This window comes from Hemitrygon akajei, chromosome 3 (genome assembly GCF_048418815.1).
Source record: "Hemitrygon akajei chromosome 3, sHemAka1.3, whole genome shotgun sequence".
In the NCBI taxonomy this organism is placed as follows: Eukaryota; Metazoa; Chordata; class Chondrichthyes; order Myliobatiformes; family Dasyatidae; genus Hemitrygon; species Hemitrygon akajei.
In genome coordinates, this window is record NC_133126.1 from 197,590,819 (window position 1) to 197,613,912 (window position 23,094).

At 40.9% G+C, this 23,094-nt stretch overlaps 1 protein-coding gene across 1 annotated transcript in view; it reads right to left on the reverse strand.

Moving 5' to 3' along the window:
• LOC140725777 (AP-2 complex subunit mu) overlaps positions 1–23,094 on the reverse strand; it is an 81,572-nt gene that overhangs the window by 30,453 nt on the left and 28,025 nt on the right. The window contains exons 3-6 of the mRNA XM_073041675.1: positions 14,153–14,418; positions 13,199–13,281; positions 5,974–6,109; positions 156–297 (exon numbers count right to left, since the gene is read on the reverse strand). Coding sequence (XP_072897776.1) covers positions 156–297; positions 5,974–6,109; positions 13,199–13,281; positions 14,153–14,418 — 627 coding nt within the window. The remainder of the gene's footprint in view (positions 1–155; positions 298–5,973; positions 6,110–13,198; positions 13,282–14,152; positions 14,419–23,094) is intronic.

A 23,094-nucleotide genomic window follows, 5' to 3' on the forward strand; every position in this document is an offset into this window, starting at 1 on the left:
TAGACTTGAAAAGCAAAACTCTGCAGATGCCAGAAAGACCATAAGACATGGGATGAGAATGCACCCAGTAACTTGGCCTCATCCAATGAATCTTCAGAGGCCAATCAACTCAGCAAATAAGTGCATCCTGGTAAAATTGATTCTTTACCTCTTACCTTTTCGTGGTCTCATCAGCCGTTCCTTTCCCTTGCTTCTCGATCACAATCTTGTCATTCATTCCAAACTTGCATTCTGGCATTCCACTCAAATAACTCTTCATTACCACCCTGCCCGAGACATGTGCACTTAGAACCTGACCTGCAAGAAAGGTAGAGAGATTTGATGTTAACAAACAACACTCCCTTTACAACAAAAATGGGGTGCTGAATGGGATTCAGATCTTAAAGGGGTGCAAATAACAAAATGTTCTGGAAATATACAAGCACTAAGGGGATGTTGAGATTTTAAAAATGGAACTACATCTGGTGAAAATAAGCTGCACGTTTTTCAGGTGAAGATACACGCGTTCCCCTTTAATGCTACCCAGAGACCAGTGACTTGTTATGGTATTCCTGGTCCTGTGGTATGAACAGGTAAATGCACCATTCTGTACCTTAGAAAGAACTTGCCCTCAAGGTCTGCCAAAAAACTTGTGAAACGCAGTGTTGAACTGTGGGGCAGTTGGCCTGATGCTACAGGATCCAGAGTGCCAGATCCTAGACTCTCATGTCATTTCCTATTGGATATGTGTTGGCTGCACTTCTCCTTGTTCGGCTTCAGAGATCTGTTAATCCAGAGAGTTCTCTATGGTAACAAGTGGGCAGAAAAAATCATTGTGGACTCTACTCACCCAGCAAATTGTCTCTTCCAAAGCTCCCTTCAGGAAAATGCTATAGGGCTATAAAACTAAAAACTTCATGCCGTCTTAAAAGTTTATTCCCGCAGGCAGCCACACCACTCCCTCTATCTATTACTACTGTCACTGCACTGTAGACAGTACAACACTGCACTGTTTAAACCACTTTTTATAATACTACTGACATTGTAAATAGTTTTTGTATTTAGATATTATGCACATTTTATTCTGTATCCGTACTTTAACCATTTTAAAAATATTATTCTTTATTTTTTATAAATGAGGCTGAAAAGAGCTGGACTTCGCACATCCATACTCATGCCATTCTGCAGATGCACAGTATCCTTACAAGTTGCTTGGTACAAAAACTGTACCAGGCAGTATATGCCTATGTATATTATTTTTCCTTAACCTTCTGACATCTTTACATCGATGCCACAGCAGTGGAAACAGAGCAGTTTCAAACTCCTGGAAGTGCACATATCGCATTGACCCAGAACACATGCCACACAACCAGGAAAGTTCACCAATGCCTCTCCTTTCTGAGGAGGCAGAAGAGTTGGACTTTGCACACCTACACTCGTCATTCTACAAATATGTAACAGGGCATCCTAACAAGCTGCATCACTTGATGATACAAGTTGAGAGTTAGGGGGCAAAAGTTTAGGGGTAACACAAGGGGGAATTTCTTTACTTAGAGAATGGTAGCTGTGTGGAACGAGCTTCCAGTAGAAGTGGTGGAGGCAGGTTCGGTATTGTCATTTAAAGTAAAATTGGATAGGTATATGGACAGGAAAGGAATGGAGGGTTATGGGCTGAGTGCAGGTCGGTGGGACTAGGTAAGAGTAAGCGTTCGGCATGGACTAGAAGGGCCGAGATGGCTTGTTTCCGTGCTGTAATTGTTATATGGTTATACAGAAACTGCACTGGGGCAGACAGGAAGGCTACACAAACGACAGTTAAAATGGCCTATGCACCATTGAGACCAGCCTACCCGTCACTAAGGACATATACACAGAAATGTGCCAGAAAAGGGTCAGTAACATCATTAAGGATCCCACACAGCCTGCTCGAAGACTCGCTACCCGGCAAACCTCAACTTAACCCTAACCTAATCATCGGACAATTTACAATGACCAATTAACCTACCAACTAGAATGAAAGTACTTGGTCATAGCAAGAAGGTTATGACAAATTGCTTATTGACAGCAGCAGGAAATGAACACAAGTTACCAGTACTGTAAAATGTTGTGCTAACTACTACCCTACCATGTCACTCCAATTTCTATGGTGTATTTTTTCATTATTATTGTTGTGCTCTTTATCTTTTATGTTTTTATTTTGTGCTGCATCTGATTTGGAATAACAATTACTTCAATCTCCTACACATGTTTAGTGTAGGAGATTGTTTAGTGTATGGATGCTTATGTGAGAATGCTGTTCTTGGACTACAGTTCAGCATTCAACACCATAATTTCATCGAGGCTCAACAGGAAGCTTAGAGACCTTGGCCTTGACCCTGCCTTGTGCAGCTGGATCCTGGACTTCCTGTAAGATTGCCGGCAGGTAAGAGTGGGCTCCCTCACCTTCACCCCTCTGACTCTCAACACAGGAGCCCCTCAGGACTGTGTACTAAATCCCCTCATTTATTCCCTGTATACCCATGACTGTGTCGTCACCCACAGCTCTAATCTTCTAATTAAATTTGCCAATGATACTACTTTGATTGGGCTAATCTCAAACAATAACGAGGTGGCCTACAGGGATGAAGTCATCTCTCTGACATAGTGATGTCAAGAAAACAACCTCTCCCTCAATGTTGCAAAAACAAAAGCTGATTGTGAGTTACAGGAGGAATAATCCCTATCGATATCAATGGATCTGGGGTTGAGAGGGTAAACAGCTTTAATATCCTCGGCATCCACATCACCGAGGACCTCACATGGTCTGTACACACCAGCTGTGTGGTGAAAAAGGCACAACAGAGCTCTTTCACCTCAGACGGTTGAGGAAGTTTGGTATGGGCACCCAAACCCTAAGAACCTGCTACAGGGGCACAACTGAGAGCATCCTGATTGGCTGCATAACTGCCTGGTAAGGAAACTGTACCTCCCTTAATCAAAGGTTTCTGCAGAGAGTGGTACGGACAACACAGCGCATCTGTAGTTGTGAACTTCCCATGATTCGGGACATTTAGAAAGACAGGTGTGATAAAAGGGCCCGAAGGATCATTAGGGACCCGTGTCACCCCAACCACAATGTATCCTCGATGCTACCACCTAGGAAATGGTACTGCAGCATAAAAGCCAGGACCAACAGGCCCCGGGACAGCTTCTTCCACCAGGTCATCACACTGATTTGTGTGTATTTCTATGTTACATTGACTGTTCTATTTAATATAAATTTTTATAAATTACTATGATTGCACATTTAGATGGAGACAAAGTAAAGAGTTTTGCTCTTCATGTATGTGAAGGATGTTAAGAAATAAAGTCAATTCCATTCAATTCACTTGTGAACAGGAAGTGACATTAAACACTTTGAATCTAGAAATAATTCGGAAGATGTGTAGCTCGAATCCTGAATCTTAGTGAATGACCTTTTTTTTTATGCCTGTCATGCCAATGCACCACAGCAAATAGTTAATACATTTAAGGCTGATTTATACTTCTGAGTATGCCTATAGACAGGAGGAAAGGCGATGCTACCAAGCGGACCAATCACTGTTGTTGCGATCTGCGTCGCCACAACACGCAGTTACATTTTTGGAGAGGTGTGCGTCAGGCTATGGCATAGGGTAGGGTGTAGAGTACAGCGTGTTACACGGCTACGCTGTACCTACAGCGTTCATTTGAAGCAGAAGTATAAATCAGCCTTTATACGTATATAGCAAATAAAGTTGATCCTTGATAAAGGTAATTTATGACCTCAATGGCTACTGGTTCTACAACAAATGGGAGGGGAAGGAACAAGTGGATTCCATCATATCCAGCACAAGGACCTGGGTAGTCTGTTGACACAGGGCAAACCGATTCCAACAATGATCTGTATGAACTGGGACTTTTGCAAGGCTAACAAATCTAGCGCTGGATTGCTTACAGCACAGACCCAGATGAAATAAATACAATGTGAGGGATTGGAGGGAAAAGCAAATAATGTTATAGAGTGACCATAAGACATAGAAGCAGAATTAGGCCATTCAGCCATTGAGTCTGCTCCAACATTCGATGATGTCTGATTTACTTCCCCTCTCAAACCCATTCTCCTACAATCTCCCAGTAACCTTCGACACCCTTACTGTTCAAGAACCTATGAACCTCCACTTTAAATATACCCAATAACTTGGCCTCGATGAATTCCACAGATTCACCTCCTTCAGGTTAAAGGAATTCCTTCTAATCTCTGTTCTATTCTGAGTGTGCTGACTACACTCCCACAACTAGAAACATCCTTTACACGTCCACTCTAGATAGGCCTTTTCAATATTCAGTAGCTTTCAATGAGATGCCACCTCATTCTTCTAAACTACAGTAAGTACAGGTCTAGAGCCATCAAGCATTCAACAAATATTACCCCTTTCACTGCAGGAATCATCTGGACCCTCTCCAATGCCAGCACATCCCAAAACTGATCACAGTACTCAAACACTAGAAGAAGAATGTCCATGATGAACCAAATGTTCAAGTCAAAGTCTCAATATCTCAGCACAGAGGTCATACCATTTTGCCACTTACAGGGAAAAATGAGGTTGAGGTGGATAATAAATCAGCCATGATTTGAATGGCCTAATTAAGCTCTTATGTTTTACAGTCTAGTCCTGTCTATTAAACCCTAGTCTTTGTTGGAGGTCTCTCCATGAGGAACCACATTTATCTTCTGCGTGATCATCAGCAGAGGACAGGCTCATTTTGCATTACAGTTCAAGGGTTTGCATCAAGTCACTGCCACAGAAATTTAACTCTAATGTAATCACAATCACTTTTACTATTGATCACATTAATGCTTTCTCTTGGAAGCACATCCTGAATGCTAAGCAAAGTATCAGTGGAGATAATTCAATTTTAGAAACCTTTCATCTGGTTCATGTATTATCTGCTGACAAAAATCATCAAACTGCAGATGCTGGAAATCTGCCCAGTGTTTCCAGCATTGTTTTTTTTAAATGTTACCTAATCTTTCTCTTCAAGCCCTCCCCACCATTGAGCACATTTACAAGGATCCATCATCAAGAACCCCCATCATCCAGGCTATGCTCCCTTCTCACTACTACATTGGGCAGGAGGTCCAGGAGCATCAGATTCCACACCACCAGGATCAACAACAGTTATCACCCTACAGCCAATAGACTCCTGAACCAGCATCGATAACCTCAGTTTACCTCAACTCTGAAATGACTCCACAACCTATGGACTCACTTTTAAGGGCAATGCAACTCAGGCTCTCAGTGTTATTTACATTTTTTATTATTTGCATTATTTGTCTTCATTTGCACATTGGTTGTTTGTTATTGTTATTCACTTTTTTAAAATAAATTCTATTGTATTTATTTTCCTGTAAATGCCTGCATGGAAATGAATCTCAAGATTGTATAAGGCGACATACACTTGTCGATTTAATCTTTAACTTGAACTGAACTTTGCTTCAACCACTTCATTATTTGCTCCTCTCTCCACTTCCCTCACATCACCACTGTTTCATCTTCTCAAACCAATTATGTACCAGTTAGTAGGTTAATTGGTCATTGTAAATTGTCCTGTGATTAGGCTAGAGTTAATTAGGTGGGTTGCTGGGCAGTATCACTCATTGGGTCAGAAGGGCCTGTTCTGCACTTTATCTCTGAAATTTATTTAGAGTTCAAATAAATGAAAGACTGGTTGAGTATCTTTTCCAACCTCCAAGTACATGTTGAATTTTGTCAAATTGTCTTCACGGGATGTATCATTGACCATATGCTGTGCTGCACTGCCTCCAAACCTGTACACTCTTCCTTGCAGACCCAAAATCTGCTGCACAACTTGTCTACAATAATGAAGTACAGAGATATACATGCAAAATTTGTCACAGGACATTGAAAAATGGCAGAGATCAAAATGACAGCAAGAACCTTCAATTGACAGCAGCACTTTAATATCTTATACCTTGAGGTGACATTAACAGGTTGACACTCTCCAGAACATCCAGGAAAAGTTCATTCCGTCGGTACTTGATCCCTTCACGCCTCCATCCAATCTGCCCAGTTACCTGGCTTGTGATCTGTGACTGTTCTTCCTTGGTCTGGAATAAGGAATGTTCATATTAGAAACAAACTCAAAACACTTTTTTTTAAGGAGTGCTGGATTACAAACACAGTCAACTGTCATTAGCTGGAGTATCCACAATACTTTACGCCACAGCAGATCTCCACAATGACTTCCTCTTATGTCAAGGACAAGATTCAGGTCAATGATTCCAAGGCATTTCAGTCAGTAGTTTGGAGTACCCTTCCTCCATCACCAGTAAGCAAAACAGAAGCAGGCAGATTATCCTACCTGGTGCTATAAGTCAGGTCGCCAGTCACAGGTGGAGAAAGAGAAAGGAGAGCAGGATTAGAACCAGGAGCACCATACAGATGGTTAACAGGCAAGCAGTCAGTATACAGAGATGATTTAAAAAAAAGAGAGAGCAAGTTAGCAACAAGGGCAAGTGCAACAATAATAAGATATGACATGCGTTGATATAGCTGTCTATCATGTTGCTTCATCCTTTTGAGACAGTTTGCATGCAATTAATTTTGTAATCCAGTGATTATGATGATGCTGACATTATAAAAAAGGTTAATTACAATTCTCTGCTACATAAGATCATGAAGGTCAAAATACAAAGTAATAAACTACTTTAATTATTTAGGAAATAAGATGATATTGCTTCTTCACTCAGAGGGTGGTGAGAGTGTGAATGAGCCACCAGCAGAAATGTTGGATGCGGGTTCGATTTCAACATTCAAAAGAAGGTACATGGATGAGAGGGGCATGGAAGGCTATGGCCCAGGTGCAGGTCGATGGCACAAGGCAGATTAATAGTTCAGCATGCATTATATGGGCCAATGGGCCTGTTTCTGTGCTGTAGTGTTCTATGACTCTATTCTATGTCTAGCATTATTCCATATTTTACTTTCTTTGAATACTACACGGCAATCGGCCCTCTGGCCCAACGAGCCCCTGCTACCCAATTACACCCATCCATCCTACTAACCTGTATATCTTTGAAATGTGGGAAGAAACTGAACAAATGGAGAACATACAAACTCCTTATAGACCGCAGTTGGAATTGAACCCAGGTTGCTAGCACTGTCATAGCATTACGCTAATGACCCATATTCTTTAATTCTATAGCATTCTTTAACTGAATAACTGTGAATGTTGCACTTTCACCAAGTTACTCCACTTAGAAAATCTGGCCTATGTTGAAATGGTGTATTATCAGAATGAAACAGGAATTGATTAGATGATGCTATCACCTTTCTTATTCTTATTTATCAGCAATAAATAAAATGATTTTCTGTTACTCGTCTGAAGTGTGTGCTTATGTGGGTAGTTTCACTGCAATGGAAACCCAAGAGACAGTTTCCACTTGCCTGGACAGGGAGATAGATTGCTCACTAAAACAAATCCATTGCTATTTGCAGGGAGAAAGGAATATATCTCCAGTGTTAACATGATAAATTCAATTTTTGGTTCACTAATTCATCACCTGCTTAGTGAAAAGTAAAACCAACCTTCATGACAAGACTTTTTCATTCCCAGTATGGATGGTCACGCCAAGGTACTAACTACCTGAGCTTGGGGAATTTGATTTTTCATATCTTACAGATTCAGGCAGCCTGCCCTGGGGATTCACTGCAGAAAATCACTTTGGACAAAGCTCATTTCAAATGTTCCATGTAAACAGAGGAATTATTAATGGAAAAAAACCTGTCCAGCTGGTTCACCTACTACCTCACTATGTTTTGCTCTCTTTTTTGCATTACTTATTTAACTTTTATGGATGTAGTTCTCATTCCTATTTATGTATTGCACTGTACCGTTATCACAAAACAATAAATTTCATGACATATGTCAGTGACGTTAAATGTGATTCAGGTCCACATAAACAGCCATTTACTAATAATTATTCTGTTTCCCCTTTTAGAGATAAACTACACCTTTTCCAGGATATTTCAAATTATGCACAAGCTGCATTTCAAAAGGTAAGTTTAAGCACATCTATAGTTTGTATTTGAATGAATATTAGCTCTTACATTTCTCCGAAAGGTTATCAAATGGACTGACTGCCGAGTTCTCTGTTGCGATACACAATTTGATGCCTACGATTAAACTATTAGACTGACAGGAAATTTGATGTTCCACAGGCTGACCAAGTTTATTTGGCTTCACCTCAGGCACCTCTGGCCTGAAGACAGATAACAAAACTTCCAACTTATCATCCTATTTATCCCTCTCCTCATTATCTTTCCATATATCAATATATTTTCCATTTCTTTAAATATATAACTGATAAAACTTCAATTTGCCAAGCATCTAAACTCCCATTCCCAGAGAGCATTTGCAGCATTCAATTATCACATCACAGTAGCGAGCAGTTAGGGCAATAATACTGCAGCATTTGGGAGTTTGGAGTTCAATTCCGGCACTGTCTGTATGGAGTTTGTATGCTCTCCCGTGACATTGTGGGTTTCCTCCGGGTGCTCCAGTTTCCTCTCTCACTCCAAAGATATACTGGCTGGTAGGTTAATTGGTCATTATAAACAATCTGTGATTAGGTTAGTGATAAATAGGTAGGTTGCTGGGCAGCCCTTCTCGTTAGAACAGAAGGGCCTGTTCCGCACTTTGTAAATAATAATTCATCTCACACCCTTACTCCTGGAATAAATTGCCTCAAAATGGTGCATTTCTGCTCATATTTCATATGGTCTTAGAGTTAAGTGACAAGCAACCTAAGAATTATACTTTTTGAGCTGATTAAAAATGCTGAAAATGTAATTCTGTTAAGTCCCAGATGTGACGCACATGAGAAAAAAAACCTAGTGTAATGAAGTAACTTTTAATCCAAAAAACACACACACACTAAACCCCTAGATCAAAAATAATTCAAAACATAAAAAGCTGCACCAGGTTCAGAGTGCTTGTAACCTTTGTGCATATATAAGGCCTTCAACTAACTCGTCTTTTTCATGAAGGCACACTCCTTCCAGATAAACAAAAAGGTGTTTCATATTGCTGCACACTCAGTGGCCATTTTACTAGGTATACCTGTACAATAATATCTCTCTCTCTCTCTCTCTCTCTAATCAGCCAATCACGTGACAGCAACTCAATGCATAAAAGCATGCAGACATGGTCCAAAGGTTCAATTGGGTTTCAGACCAAACATCAGAATGGAGAAGAAATGTGAGCTAAGTGACTTTGACTGTGGAATGCTTGCTGGTACCAGGCTGGGAGGTTTGAGCATCTTAGAAACAGCTGATCTCCTGGGATTTTCATGCAAACCAGTCTCTAGAGCAGTGGTTCCCAACCTTTTTTTGGCCATGCCTCACCTAATCACCTCTAAAATCCTGATGCCCCCTGTGGTGATATATAATTCTTATTATTCAAAAAGTGAACTCCTATTCACTCGGAGGAAGCCTAAAAGACCATTAACTTGGTTTAAACAAGCTTCCAAAGAACATGGCATTCATGAAAGTGAAAAATAAAAGAAACAAAGGACTGTTAAAGTTCTGAGGAAGAAATTACTAAGAAATTGTAAAAAAAAGAACATTAAGTGATATTAAAATAATAATAAATAAATAAAACAATGCCGATTCGTTTCTACAGCATACAAAGACAGATACACCATTTAAAAGAGATGACACAATGTACACACCTTCACACCACCAAGAACCGAAAGCTACTGCAAAAAGCAGCATTGGCGCAACCTCATACGAGTTTCTTACGCGTTTGGACTTGTTCATTCGTTCCTTCCTACATCAGTCAATTCATTAATTTAATTATGAAAGCCATCTGATGGTTGTAATGATGGTGATACATTATATATACAGTACATACGCAATTACACATGTACATACACTCAAGTATTTTTATGTATGCATACTGTATATACACATATGTATTAACTTGCACACACACTCATACTCACACAGACTTACTAGAAAAAATTCACTGTTAATAACTCATTCTCGAATTGCCCCCCTTAAAAATCAAATTGCCCCACATTGGGAACCACTGCTCTAGAGTATATAGAGAATGGAGTGGAAAAACAAAGAAAACATCCAGTGAGTGGTAGCTCTGTGGGTGAAAATGCCTTGTTAATGAGAGGTCAGAGGAGAGTGGCCAGACTGGTTCAAGCTGACAGGAAGGTGACAATGACTCAAATAAACATCACAACAGTGGTATGTAGAAGAGCATCTCTGAATGCACAACATGTTAAACCTTGGGCTACAGCAGCAGAAGACCATGAACATGTGGTTCTCAGTGGTCACTTCATTAGGTACAGGAGATACTTAATAAAGTGGCCACTGAATGTATAGTGCTTTTTTTGGCGGGAAAAAGGAATGATCCTATCATTACCAGCACATTTGATAAGCTCAAACCCACAACCAGGGGCGTTAGGCTAAAAAAGCCTTAAAGCTCCCAATGTTACACTGAGTGACTTACTGCTGAGTCAGGCTGTGTACTACATTTCAATGGCAGCAAACTCGGGCCATGTGCTGAATCATAGACTCCCAGAACAAAAGAACAAATAACACTATCTGTGCCTGCCAGCTTTTACAAACAGGAAATGTTATTAGAGTGCTGGCACCAGTCCTGCCTCAGGAAGCTGACATTGCTATGCTCGTAAGAGCAAAGTGGAGTATCTGGCTGTCAGGCGTTCCTCAGGACAAAGTGCTGATTGCACAAAGAAAGAATATCAACATAATACTTGTTACTCTCAGCACTCACTTTCATTCAACACTCTTTAATTGAAGAGGGAATGAAAATTACAGCAGGATTTAAAGGAAGCTGTTAAAATTTCTGAACTCGTGTCCTTCTGGGAAGAGGGAGTTTGGGGTGAGTGCAAGGATCATCCAGAGATCCTGTTATGAAGACACCAACTTGATGCAGGACAGATGACGAAGGACACCCATGGATGTTGGGTTGTCCCAGGTCGGTGGGTTCCAGGAGCAGATGTCTGTGAGAGTGGAAGGCACAAGGGCCGATGACTGAGCAAGCCCAGAGTTTGAAACCTGGAGTTTGGGGTACCATTATCGGCTAGTCTGGTGTTCGATACAGAAGGTCAAAGTGTGAATACAATCAGAAGTCTGGATATCAAAGACTGATGACCAGGGCCCAGCGACCCGGAGGCCTGTTCTGTGGTTTCAGGAATATCATATGGGAATGTCAGTGATAGGGAGGAAAGGGGCTCGTTTTCTTGCTTGTTATATTCTGCTTTGTTGTGTTCCATGTTGTTCTGCCGAGCATTGTGGGCATGTCATGTTGGCAACACAAGTGTGTGTGGTGTCACTGATAGGCCACCCCCAGCACATCCTTAGGCTGCTTTAATCATTAATACAAACAATGTATTTCACTGTACATTTCTCTGTATATGCGATAAATATGAATCTGAATCCCACTGTAAAGCATGCAAACAAATGTATAGAAACCACAGCAAAGCAATAGGTGTAACCCTCACACAGAGTCACTCAGCAGTGAAACAGGCCCTTCTGGTCCATGCTGACCAAGTTTCCCACCTAAGCTAATCCTGCATTTGGCCAACATCTTTCTGATCCATATACTCAGATGGCATTAGTACTAGGGGTTACATGGGAAGAATGGCAGCCCATCAGAACTAGAATAAACTTCATAAATAAGAACATCAATTGGAGAACATCAATATGTTCAGCCACTTGAACCTATTCCACTTAATAAGATCAGAGCTGATTCACCTCTAGCATTTTCTTATTCGTTCGTTATGTGCCGTGTCATACGACATGGATGATCATGGTTTTTCCATGACCTTGATTGTTCTTGGTAAATTTTTCTACAGAAGCTGTTTGACATTGCCTTCTTCTGAGCAGTGTCTTTACAAGATGGGTGACTCCAGCCATTATCAATACTCTTCAGAGATTGTCTGACATCATAACCACGACTTGTGCAGCACCAGCTGCTCATACAACCACCCACCACCTGCTCCTGTGGCTTAATTTGACACTGATCAGAGGGTTAAACAGATGCTACACCTTGCCCAAGAGTGACCTGCAGTGTAGCAGAGAGAAGGAATGCCTTTCACCTCCTTCGATAGCAATGTATCTCCATACCACCATCCAAATTTTCTTATCCTAACCCCAAATCTCCTCAATATCCAGAACCCTAATGATTGGTATTTTGAATGAGCTCAATGACTGAGCCTTCACTATTGCTCAAGATAGAAAACCTGCAAGTACAAATATACTGACTCAAGTGTTGTCTCTATTAGTTTGGCCAAAAGAATTTGTAATTGTGATTAAAGGCCTCAAAAGATTCACTGCCCTAAGAAGTGTCTCAATTTCAGTCTAAATAATCTACTTTATTTTAAAATGATAGCCAGTGCCCATTCCTTAAGGTTGTCATAGCCAGGGGAAGGAAGTGGGGAGTTGGTGGGGATAAGCTCCCACTACCTATTAAATGTTCCCAGTGGTGTGCGTCTCAAATACCCTTTGCCAACCAAGTCCACCTCCTATCCTTCACATGTGAAACCGTTTCTACTGACAGGAAAAGGGGCAAAAGTGGGTCATTGCAGCTTTAAAACCAGTTGCTTCGGGTGTAATGGGGCTTGTCGGCCATGGTTGACAGCTCATCTAAGAGAAGGAAAACTCTGATCTCAAACCTCCACTGCCTTGGGGCTACACCCACTTATGGAAAAGGCTTCAGGAGCAGAGTACATTGAGTTCAATACTGACTAGCAACTCCTGTGATGCCACTGGTGCCAAACTGTATCAGTCTCTGCCTTTCCTTTGGATTCATCAGCAATATCGCAAGGTGGTGCCTGCTGCATGGACAACAGCTTGCTCTCAGTATCATTCTGCCCTGACTTGCATTGGCTTGTGTATAGACACTTGGATAACTAGGACCATACATCCACGGTCAACCCCCGACCAACAGATGGCCTCCAGCCAGTGCCATGTCCTATGGGTGGAGGCTGCAAGACATTTGTAAAACATGTATTTTGAGCTATCTTTTAATTAAAACTATTTTAAATATAGCTACCAATTATCCTGGCAAACGCATTAAATCTTGAGAGCAAATGTACAAGTAACTTCTTGCTATTACCTATAACAATGCAGCTTTCTTCAGACCACTTGGTATTGCTTACCTGACTTTTGATTCCTTGTTGGGTAATGAAAGTTTTCAAGGCTCCAGTCTCAGAATTTTGTGGGTAACCGAAATCCAAGATTTCTGTGTGTGTGTGTGGGGGGGGGGGGGGGGGGGGAGGGGGTTGAGGGAGAGGGGGGGAGAGAAAAAAAAACTTTCAACCTTAGGGCTCTGGATAAATGATTGATCTTAGGCAAGTTTGAATGTCCAAACTTGGAAATATTAACTCATACATATATAGTCCTTATCGTCACAGTCAAAAAATTTGCAGTTGTGATCAATAATGTTAAATTACTGTTACAGTATTACCCTATTGACTCCTGCTCCACATCCAGTAATTTCCCAGAGTTCCTTATTTTCAAATCTGTGCATCCTTAAAGTATATTATTTAGCTTAATGCTATTAGAGCACCAGCGACCTGGGTTCAATTCCTGCTGCTGGCTGTAAGGAATTTGTACCTTCTCCCTGTGATCACGTGGGTTTTCTCTGGGTGCTCATTTCCTCCCACATTCCAAAGATGTGCTGGTTTCACAGGTATAATTAGGCAGTGCAGGCTTGTTTAATTTTATTGAGATACAGCCCTTTGAGCCATGCCACTGAGCAACCCCCTGATTTAACTTTAGCCTAATCATGCGACTATTTACAATGACCAATTAACCTACCAATTGGTACGTTTTTGGACTATGGGTGGAAACCAGAGCACCCAGAGGAATCCCATGTAGTCACAAGGAGAACTTACAAACCTTTTACCTGGAAGGGCCTGTTAGCTTTAAATAAAATAAATAAACTTTCCCATCCTTAATTTTTTTTTTATAATTTTTGCTGTATTTTCACTATGGATCTAAATTTTTAATAATTTCTGTTCAACTCACTCCAGATTAGAACTTGAGGATTCTCATACTCTTCAGCTCACAGACAGATACACGTTGTCATCATTATTGTCAACTGCACTTACCATCCAGCAGTTCATAGATGAGGACAAAGTTGTTCTTGATATTTTCTTCACTGATCTTTCCAAAGTACGAAGTCATAACATCGCACATTTTGTACAGAAACTCAAAAACCATGGCTGCGTTAACATTCTGCTTGGTGACGGCAGCCAGCCAGATGTTCGAACGCTTAACATGGAAGAAGCTGGTACGTGCAATGTTGGTGACTGGTGAACGCACTTGCTGCCTGGCATGGATGACGTTGACACGGAAAGCATCCACTGCATTCCGTCTGAAATAGAAATCAAAAACATTCAGCCAGTGTCCATCAAATATTCATGTCACTTAAATATTGCATACAATTTCATCTTTAGAGATAAGAAACTCATTTTAACAGAAAATGCTGGTATCACGGGTCAGGCATCTGTGAAGCAACACTTACAGTTTCAAAATGAAGTCCCTTTAACAATATTGGAAAAGATTTCTCCCTTTCCCAGTTCTGAACTGAAAATTCACTATGGCTTCACTTCTCAAGATTCTGCCCAACCATTGTTCCACCATTTTGTGTTTTAGTTCTAATTTTTAGCATCCGCAGTTTTTGCTTAAATGCAAAGATTTTAAAAGTTAGTGTCATTCAGCTTGTGTACAATAGACCAAGTGTTTAATATTTAAGATGAGCTCCCTCTGTGAACTTCATAATCACTTCACACTGTTCTGACTTAAATGTTGGGTTGATAGCCAGGACCTAGATCGACAGCTCAGACAAGACTTTGCACAGTCACTAGTCATGGGACATTGCTAGTTCAACTTCAAAGAGTGCACTTTGATTATAAAAAAAGGTCATGCAATACAAAGAAAAACATGTTGCACTTTTAAAGGAATCTCTTAACTTATGAAACTATGTGGTTCTATTGATCTGTTGTGACACCTGTAACTTGGTGGTTAGATCAATAGAACTAGAGGGGAAAAATAGTTTTGGCAAGGAAACAACTTAACAAAAGTTGCCTTTGAGCAGATGAAAATCCCTTTCTGAATCTGATAATCCCTCTTTACTCAGGGTGCAGAGAGATGGACAAATTGATCCTTCAAAAGAATACTGATCTAAAAGGCCATATTTCGCTGCTGCTGATCTATGCTGGTACATACTCCCAGTCACGGAAGGCTTGAGGGAACCTTAAAACACTTAAAATTAAAGTGATTCCAAAGAAACCATTATTAATCTACAATGTCCAAACCTGGGTGGACAAAGAAGACAAGCTAGAGTTATAATCTATTAAGATTAGAGCATAGGAGAATTAGGTAAGATTTGACAGTGATATACAAAATTATGAAGGGTACAGATAGGGTAAATTCAAGCAGGCTTTTTCCATTGATGTTGAATGAGATGGTGGTTGAGTATTTGATTTCGACATTTAAGAAAAATCTGGCTAGCTACATGAATGGAAGAGGTATAAAGGGATATGGTCTGGGTGCAGGTCGATAGTACTGAGGAGAATAATAGCCCAGCATGAATTAGATGGGCCGAAGGACCTTTTTCTGTGCCATTGTGTTCTATGACTCTATTTATAAAGTGGGATCAGGATTAAGTCAGCACATACATGGTTAACCTTTCATATTATTACCTATATTAGCAAACCATGTCAGCTCCGCTCACATCACTCATTCCTTTGTCTACCACCAGGTTTCACTCATTTACATCCTTCCAATTTTATCTGATGGGTTTTCTAAGCCCTGGCAGGAACCCAACGATGGCAGAAATGCACTTCCGGCAGCTGCAACACATTGCCAAATCTTACACCAAAGTTCACAGGATGGCAAATAGCCACAGACAGTCTGACTTTGCACAATGCACAAATTCTCAAGCACTGACAGAAACATAATTGGCTCATTTTCCTGAGATATAATCCACAACATGACTGGGCTCCAGGAAGCAGAGAATGAAAAATGCTGCACTGTAATCAATGTCTAGTCGAAAGTCAAAGTTGGTAGGAATGATAATATCATGATCAACAGAGAATCTGCAGATGCTGAAAACCCAAGCAACACACACAAGATGCTGGAGGAACTCAGCAGGCCAGGCAGCATCTATGGACAAAAGTATAATTAACATTTTGGGCCATGACTTCCTGCTGAGGGGTCTTGACCCGAAATGTTGACTATAAATTTTTCCATAAATGCTGTCTGGCCTGCTGGGTTCCTCCAGCATTTTGCATTAGGAATGATAAAATACTCCTTCCCCTCCCCCACCACCTTATTCTGCCTTCTTCCTCCTTCCTTTCCAGCCTTGATGAAATGACGACTGTTTATTCCCGTCCATAGATGTTGCCTGACCTGCTGAGTTCCACCAGCATTGTATGTGTTACTCTGGTGGTCCAGCATCTGCAGAATCTTGCTTCTATGAAAATATACTGATTATTAAGCTCAGCCCAACTACGCTGGTATCCCTCTTAGCCCTGCCCCACAGAACACCAATTCCTAACATCGTCTTCAGTTCTCCAGTTTAAACATGTGGTCACATAACTGCCGGCATTTTAAAAAAGCCATCTGTTTTGGGCTGTGTACTGCTGTGCCAGGAACCTGGGAGACCATCTGCTTCTCCCTCCACCCTTGCAGCTGAGCAGGAAACCAAGAATGAATGTACACCTTCCACTGACATGACAGTGAAAACACCCCATGGGTGGGTGAGAAGGTATGCAGACCATCACAGGGCAGGGAAGGCATATGTTGAAACCTACTCCATACATGGAGCCTGCTGTTACTCCCCGGAAATGATCCGCGCTCACTGTGCTACACAGGGTGCAGTCTCAGGCACATTGCAGTAGAGCAGCCACACCACCCATCCAGCATCAACTCTCACATTTAGCGCGAGGAAATTCCTGGCGCAATCACTCCAGGTTCCTGACAGCAGCAAAATGGGAGCTTTAGAGGATGTAGAGAAGAATTACAAGGATGCTGTTTGGAACAGAGTGCATGTGTTACGAGAATAGATTCAGCAAGCTACGGCTTTTCCCTTTGGATGAAAGAGGATGAGAGATGACGTGATTGAGGTGTGTAAGATGATAAGGGGCACAGAGTGAAAAGCTGGAGACTAAATGGGTAGTATGAAAGAGCTTAATTCTAAGGTGACTGGAGGAAAGTATAAGGGCATTGTCAGAGGCAGTGCTCATGGAAATCCCTGCTAGGAGTGGTGGCAGTGGCAGGTACATTAGGCACACTTAAGAGACTCTCAAGTAGGCACATGGATGAAAGAAATATGGAGCACTATGTGGGAGGGAAGGGTTAGATTCATCTTCAGAGTAGCTTAAAGAGTTGGCACAACATTGGGAGCTGATATCTGTACTGTATTGGTCTATGTTCTAAAATAGCAACATCTCTTGTATGTAATATTAACAGTGCTGGCTTTTAATATTGATTCAATTAATGCTCTCATTCCCAAGAGCACACCCTGAATGTTAAACAAAGTAAAAGTATAGCCTGTGCTGGTGTGGAAGCTCCACATATGCCCCCCTCATAAACTCACACTTCCTCACTCATACTCAAGAGTTTCCCTTAAAATATCATATTAACCTAGTGAAGCTAAATTTTATGCTAACTAATCTGAATTCACTGCCAACTGGTGGTGCTCAAACACTTCTATCAACCCACCCTCCAAGTTAATTGATTCAACCATAAGAAAACTTCCAACATGCCAAAGAGAGCTCAAAATAGATCAAAACACTAGTTAAATAGTACAAGGTGACAAAGGACTCTTACCTATTCCTAGTGCAGCCAATGAGCACATGATGAGATGAGGAAAAATGAGACGTCAGCAAGGAAGGGGAAATGACAGATCAACGAGAGAGAGGGTTAGAACGTACAAAGCTCAGAAAGGAAAAAAAACACACACACAGATGAGAAACACAAAGATATCTAAAGGAGAACAATGGACAACTGTGAGGTGCAAATCACCAAGATGTACGATAGCATTACAGTTCATAAATTAACATATTACATGCCTCATCCAGACAGTTGTAAATCCATGCATGGTGGAATTGGATTTCATAACTCATGTTGTTCTCATACCAATATATCTTTGGAACTTCTTAAGCTTCAGCTGAGCACTGGTCTTGTGCTTGTGTCTATGGTGTAGAAATCAACTCCACTGATCTAACATGGAACTTGTACACCCATAAAATGCTGGAGGAACTTAGGACTGATGAAACATTGACTTTTTAATTCCCCTCCATGGATGGTCTGACCCACTGAATTCCTCCAGTACTTTGTGTGTGACATTCTGAATTTGCAGCACCTGCAGAGTCTCATGTTTATTACTTGTTTAAGATTCTGCCACTTTCAAGCTTCAACCTCCATGCCAGCATGCCAAAACTTATGCTTAGAAACAATTCTGAGCTGAAACTACAAGTGGCTTCAAAGGGCCATAGAAAAAGTCCTTGACATGGACATCACATCACAACAGCAACCATCAGACGGGCAAAGCACTGAAAGACTGTGCCTCATGCTGATATTGTAATGTTTTCCTGATCCATATCAGAGAATTAACATTTTATATAAATTAGAAATCTATTTGAGGATTGGAGCCATATTAACAGGTTCCATTGGATGGATCCCCACCCAATGTCAATTATTCCACAGTAACTCTAGCATCAAAAAATCTCTTTTCCTCATCACTTGAGATAAAGTTAGCAAAGAACATATGCAGTATTGAATTCACTGCTGCAACCTGAGACAGAATACCAATTTAAAACATTGTGACTAGGAACAGCCAGAAGCAGAAACCATAACCATCCTCTACATAGCACCATCCAGAGATAGAGAAGCAGTTTCAGTGACAGGTTGCTATCGATGCAATGCTCCTCAGACAGGATGAAGAGATCAATACTCCCCAATGCCATTCGGCTTTACAATTCAACCGCCAGGAGTAAGATATGTTAAAGTGCCGGGGTTAGGACTCAATGTATTTAAGTAAACTACTTAAGAACTTTTTAAAAGCTATTATTAATGCTTTTAGAGAGGGTGATTTTAGATGCATATCATATTTTTACTGAGTTAAGTATTGTATGTAATTAGTTTTGCTACAATAAGTGTATGGGACATTGGAAAAAATGTTGAATTTCCCCATGGGGATGAATAAAGTATCTATCTATCTATCTTTAAAGGATTAATTTCCAATCATTAGATTTGAAAATGGTACTGAGACAAGACAAAATGTGATTCATTGTTAACCATTGGAGAATAGACCAAAACAAGATTAATTTATACAGATAGATAGATATAATGCTTCTAATGCCATAAAAACACCCCACTGTGGTTCACATCAAATATGGGGTTCTCAACCTTATTAATGCCATGGGCCTTTAACCAAAGGGTTCGTAAACCACAGGTTGGAAAACCCTGCATCAAATAAAATTTGACATTAAGTCACACAAGAAGACGTTAGGGTAGATATTAATAGTTTAGAAGTCTGGTTTTAAGCTGCATCTGAAGGAAGTGAAGGAGATGGGGAAGTTTGGGGAAAGAAGTTCTGATTATAGCGAAGAAATTAGTTTTTTTTATTCATTCCCAAGTTTAAGGATTATTGAGCTGGGGAAGATAAAGATTTGAAGAATGAGAATTTAAAAGCTAGGTGCTCCTTTAACAATTTAGGGCATTGTTTAACATATCATAGGAAAGCTACAAAGGTTACAAGAAGTAAAATAGTTAAGGCTACTGTTCAAAAAAGGAACTGAGATTTCAGAAGATGAGGTAGAGAGAGGAATTGTGGGGATTGGGTTCAATCGTTAATTTAGCTTTGGCCACAAATCAGACTCAGACTCCGGAGCTGATTATCTGTTATTTGTGAAGCGGGGTGCCGTGCGCAATCATATTCGGTTGAAAACGAACGTGGGAGCACGGAGGAACATCTGGAAATCTCCAGGAAGACCTTCTTCATTGCTGCTGCTGCTGGGAGGTCCGGGTCTCTGCTGGGAAGAACAGGCCCCCAGTCCTTGGGGTCGCATTGCCGATGGTTGTTTGCGGGGGCGTCTTAATACGCTCAGCAGAGGATGGTGCTCGGAGAAGCTGTGCCGGAGGGGATGGTCGGAGGCTCGACGGACTCAGAGTCCGATGCGGTCAGGCCGCTTTCACTGTGTGCTGCGTCTGCGAGGCTGGGTTTGACGGAGCTTTCATTGTGTGCTGCGTCTGCGAGGCTGAGTCGGGTGGCGCCGTGTAAGTCCATAGCGGGGGTATTCCCTTCTGCCGTCAGCATGGGATGACAAGTCAAATCGGGACCCTGAGGACTTGTGGAATCTGTGTGGTGGTTTCTTTCAAACTTATAATCCTTTAGCATCTTTGGACTATTTTTACTGTGCCCATGGTCTGTTTTTTTTATCAATTATGCTATTGTTTGCACTGTTGTAACTATGTAGTTTTGTGCAGGTCTTGTAGTTTTAGCTTTTGGTCTTGTTTTGTCTGGTGGATTTGGAGCTCCTTTCCAGGGAACGCGCTAAGATGGTAGCGTGATATTAATATGCAGCAGCCTCTCCGGACTCTGGGTTGGGGATTGCCAAATGTTATGTGGATTTTCTGGTGTAGTCTGTTTTGTCATATGCTTTTGTGATATCATTCTGGAGGAACTTTGTCTCATTTTTTAACTGCATTGCATTTGTGGTTTCTAAATGACATTAATCTGAATCTGAAATGTAAAACTACTTCATCTAGTGGCACTCGGTTACCTGTGCAGAGTAATATAGATGCACGGATGGAGCCAAATGTGGATGAGATTTTGACTTAATTACAATCAATTGCTGTCATCACCATTTGATAATCTGCAGAATAGTGAGTATTGAGTATTTCTGGTAAGGTAAAAATATTCAGAAATAAGCTGAAGAGTGGTTGAACATGACAACAGCACTGAAAATTCAAAATACTGCAGATGTTGGAAATAAGAAATAGAAAAAAAAAGAAAATACTCAGCAGATTGAGCAGCATCTGTAGAGAACCACTTAAATTTTGAGATTGATGACGTTTTATCTCAACCATGATAACACCGCAAACATGCAAAAGCTGTGGAGGTGGTGTGGAGAAAAAGGATAGTTTGCAATGAATAAACCTTCACCAAATCTATCAGCCACATCATCCTCTCAGTTTCCACCTTTCACTGATATTCTCTCAACAACACACACAAAATGCTGGTAGAACACAGCAGGCTAGGCAGCATCTACAGGGAGAAGCGATGTCAACGTTTCCGGCCAAAACTCCTCGTCAGGACTAACCGAAAGGGAATCAGGTATATTGTTAGCATCTACATCAGGAGAGTTATGGCTGTTGACCAGCCCTGCCAATAATCACAGCTAAAGATGCTGAAAATAATAAATTAGTTTCCAGCTATGGAGAGAGAAATCTGTTGGTTCTGATCAATATACACTCAGTGGCCACTTTATTAGTTGCAGGAGTGGAACCAGTGTGGTCCTCTGCTGCTCTAGCTCATCCACTTCGAGATTTGGTGTTGTGTGTTCAGAGATGCTCTTCTGCACACAACTATTGTAATGCGTGGTTATTTGAGTTACTGTGCCTTTCTGTCACCTTGAACCAGTCTGGCCATTCTCCAACTGATATTCTCTGTTCTCTCCACCTTTCTCCTTCTATGCAATGTGCTTGTTTTCTAATGTTGTTAGTTCTATTGAAAGTACACTCAGTGGCCACTTTAATAGATACACTAGCTCATTAACGCAAATAACTGATCAGCCAATCATGTGGCAACAAATCAATGCATAAAAGCATGCAGACATGGTTAAGGGGTCTAGTTGTTGTTCAAACCAAACAATCAGAATGGGGAAGAAATGTGATTTCAGTGACTTTGACCATGGAATGATTGTTGGTGCCAGACAGGGTGGGTTGAGTACTTCTGAAACTGCTGATCTCTTGGAATTTTCATGCACATATTTAAAGGTTACACAGAATTGTGTGGTAAAACAAAGAAAAATCCACTGGTCGGTAGTTTTGTAGGTGAAAACACTTGTTAAAGAGAGGCCAGAGGAGAATGGCCAGACTGGTTCAAGGTGACAGAAAGGCACAGTAACTCAAATAACCACGCATTACAATAGTTGTGTGCAGAAGAGCATCTCTGAACACACAACACCAAACCTCGAAGTGGATGAGCTAGAGCAGCAGAAGACCACACTGGTTCCACTCCTGCAACTAATAAAGTGGCCACTGAGTGTATATTGATCAGAACCAACAGATTTCTCTCTCCATAGCTGGAAACTAATTTATTATTTTCAGCATCTTTAGCTGTGATCTTTAGCTAGTCAACAGCCATAACTCTCCTGATGTAGATGCTAACAATATACCTGAAACAGACAGTATTCAGTTTTTCTGTGGCAACATCTCTCATTCCGAGAAACACGAAATGCCCAGAACATTATTTATTATCATTTAATTATTTAGAGATGCAGTGCAGAACTGGCTCTTCTGGCCCAACAAGCCTCACCACCCAGCAACCCACCTATTTAGCTCTAGCTTAATCACAGGACAATTTACCTACTACAGGTATATCTTTTGAGAGTGGCTAGAAACCGGAATGCCTGGAGGAAACTCAATGGTTCACAGGAATAACAGACAAACTCTTTCTAGATGACGCCGGAACTTAACAGCAAATTCCAAAATGTCCCAAGCTGTAATGGCATTGTGTTCATCGCTATGTTACCATGGCATTCATTAATAAATTGTCTGCTTATTAACCTTACAGTAGTTCTCACCCATGAGAGGAATGACTATTGACTCACCCCACCATTGCTCAAATACATTATTTATTATTCAGTGATGCTGTTAGTATTTCTAAATATTCTATTTACAAAATTAATTAATTTGTCCCACCTGTCTGCACCTAGTAAATATCCAATACCTTTTTAAAATACTAACGAATTTGCTTCTGCATCTCTTGAGGCAGTGCACCCCAATGCATAGAAGTGAATTCACTCTCTCCTAGTAT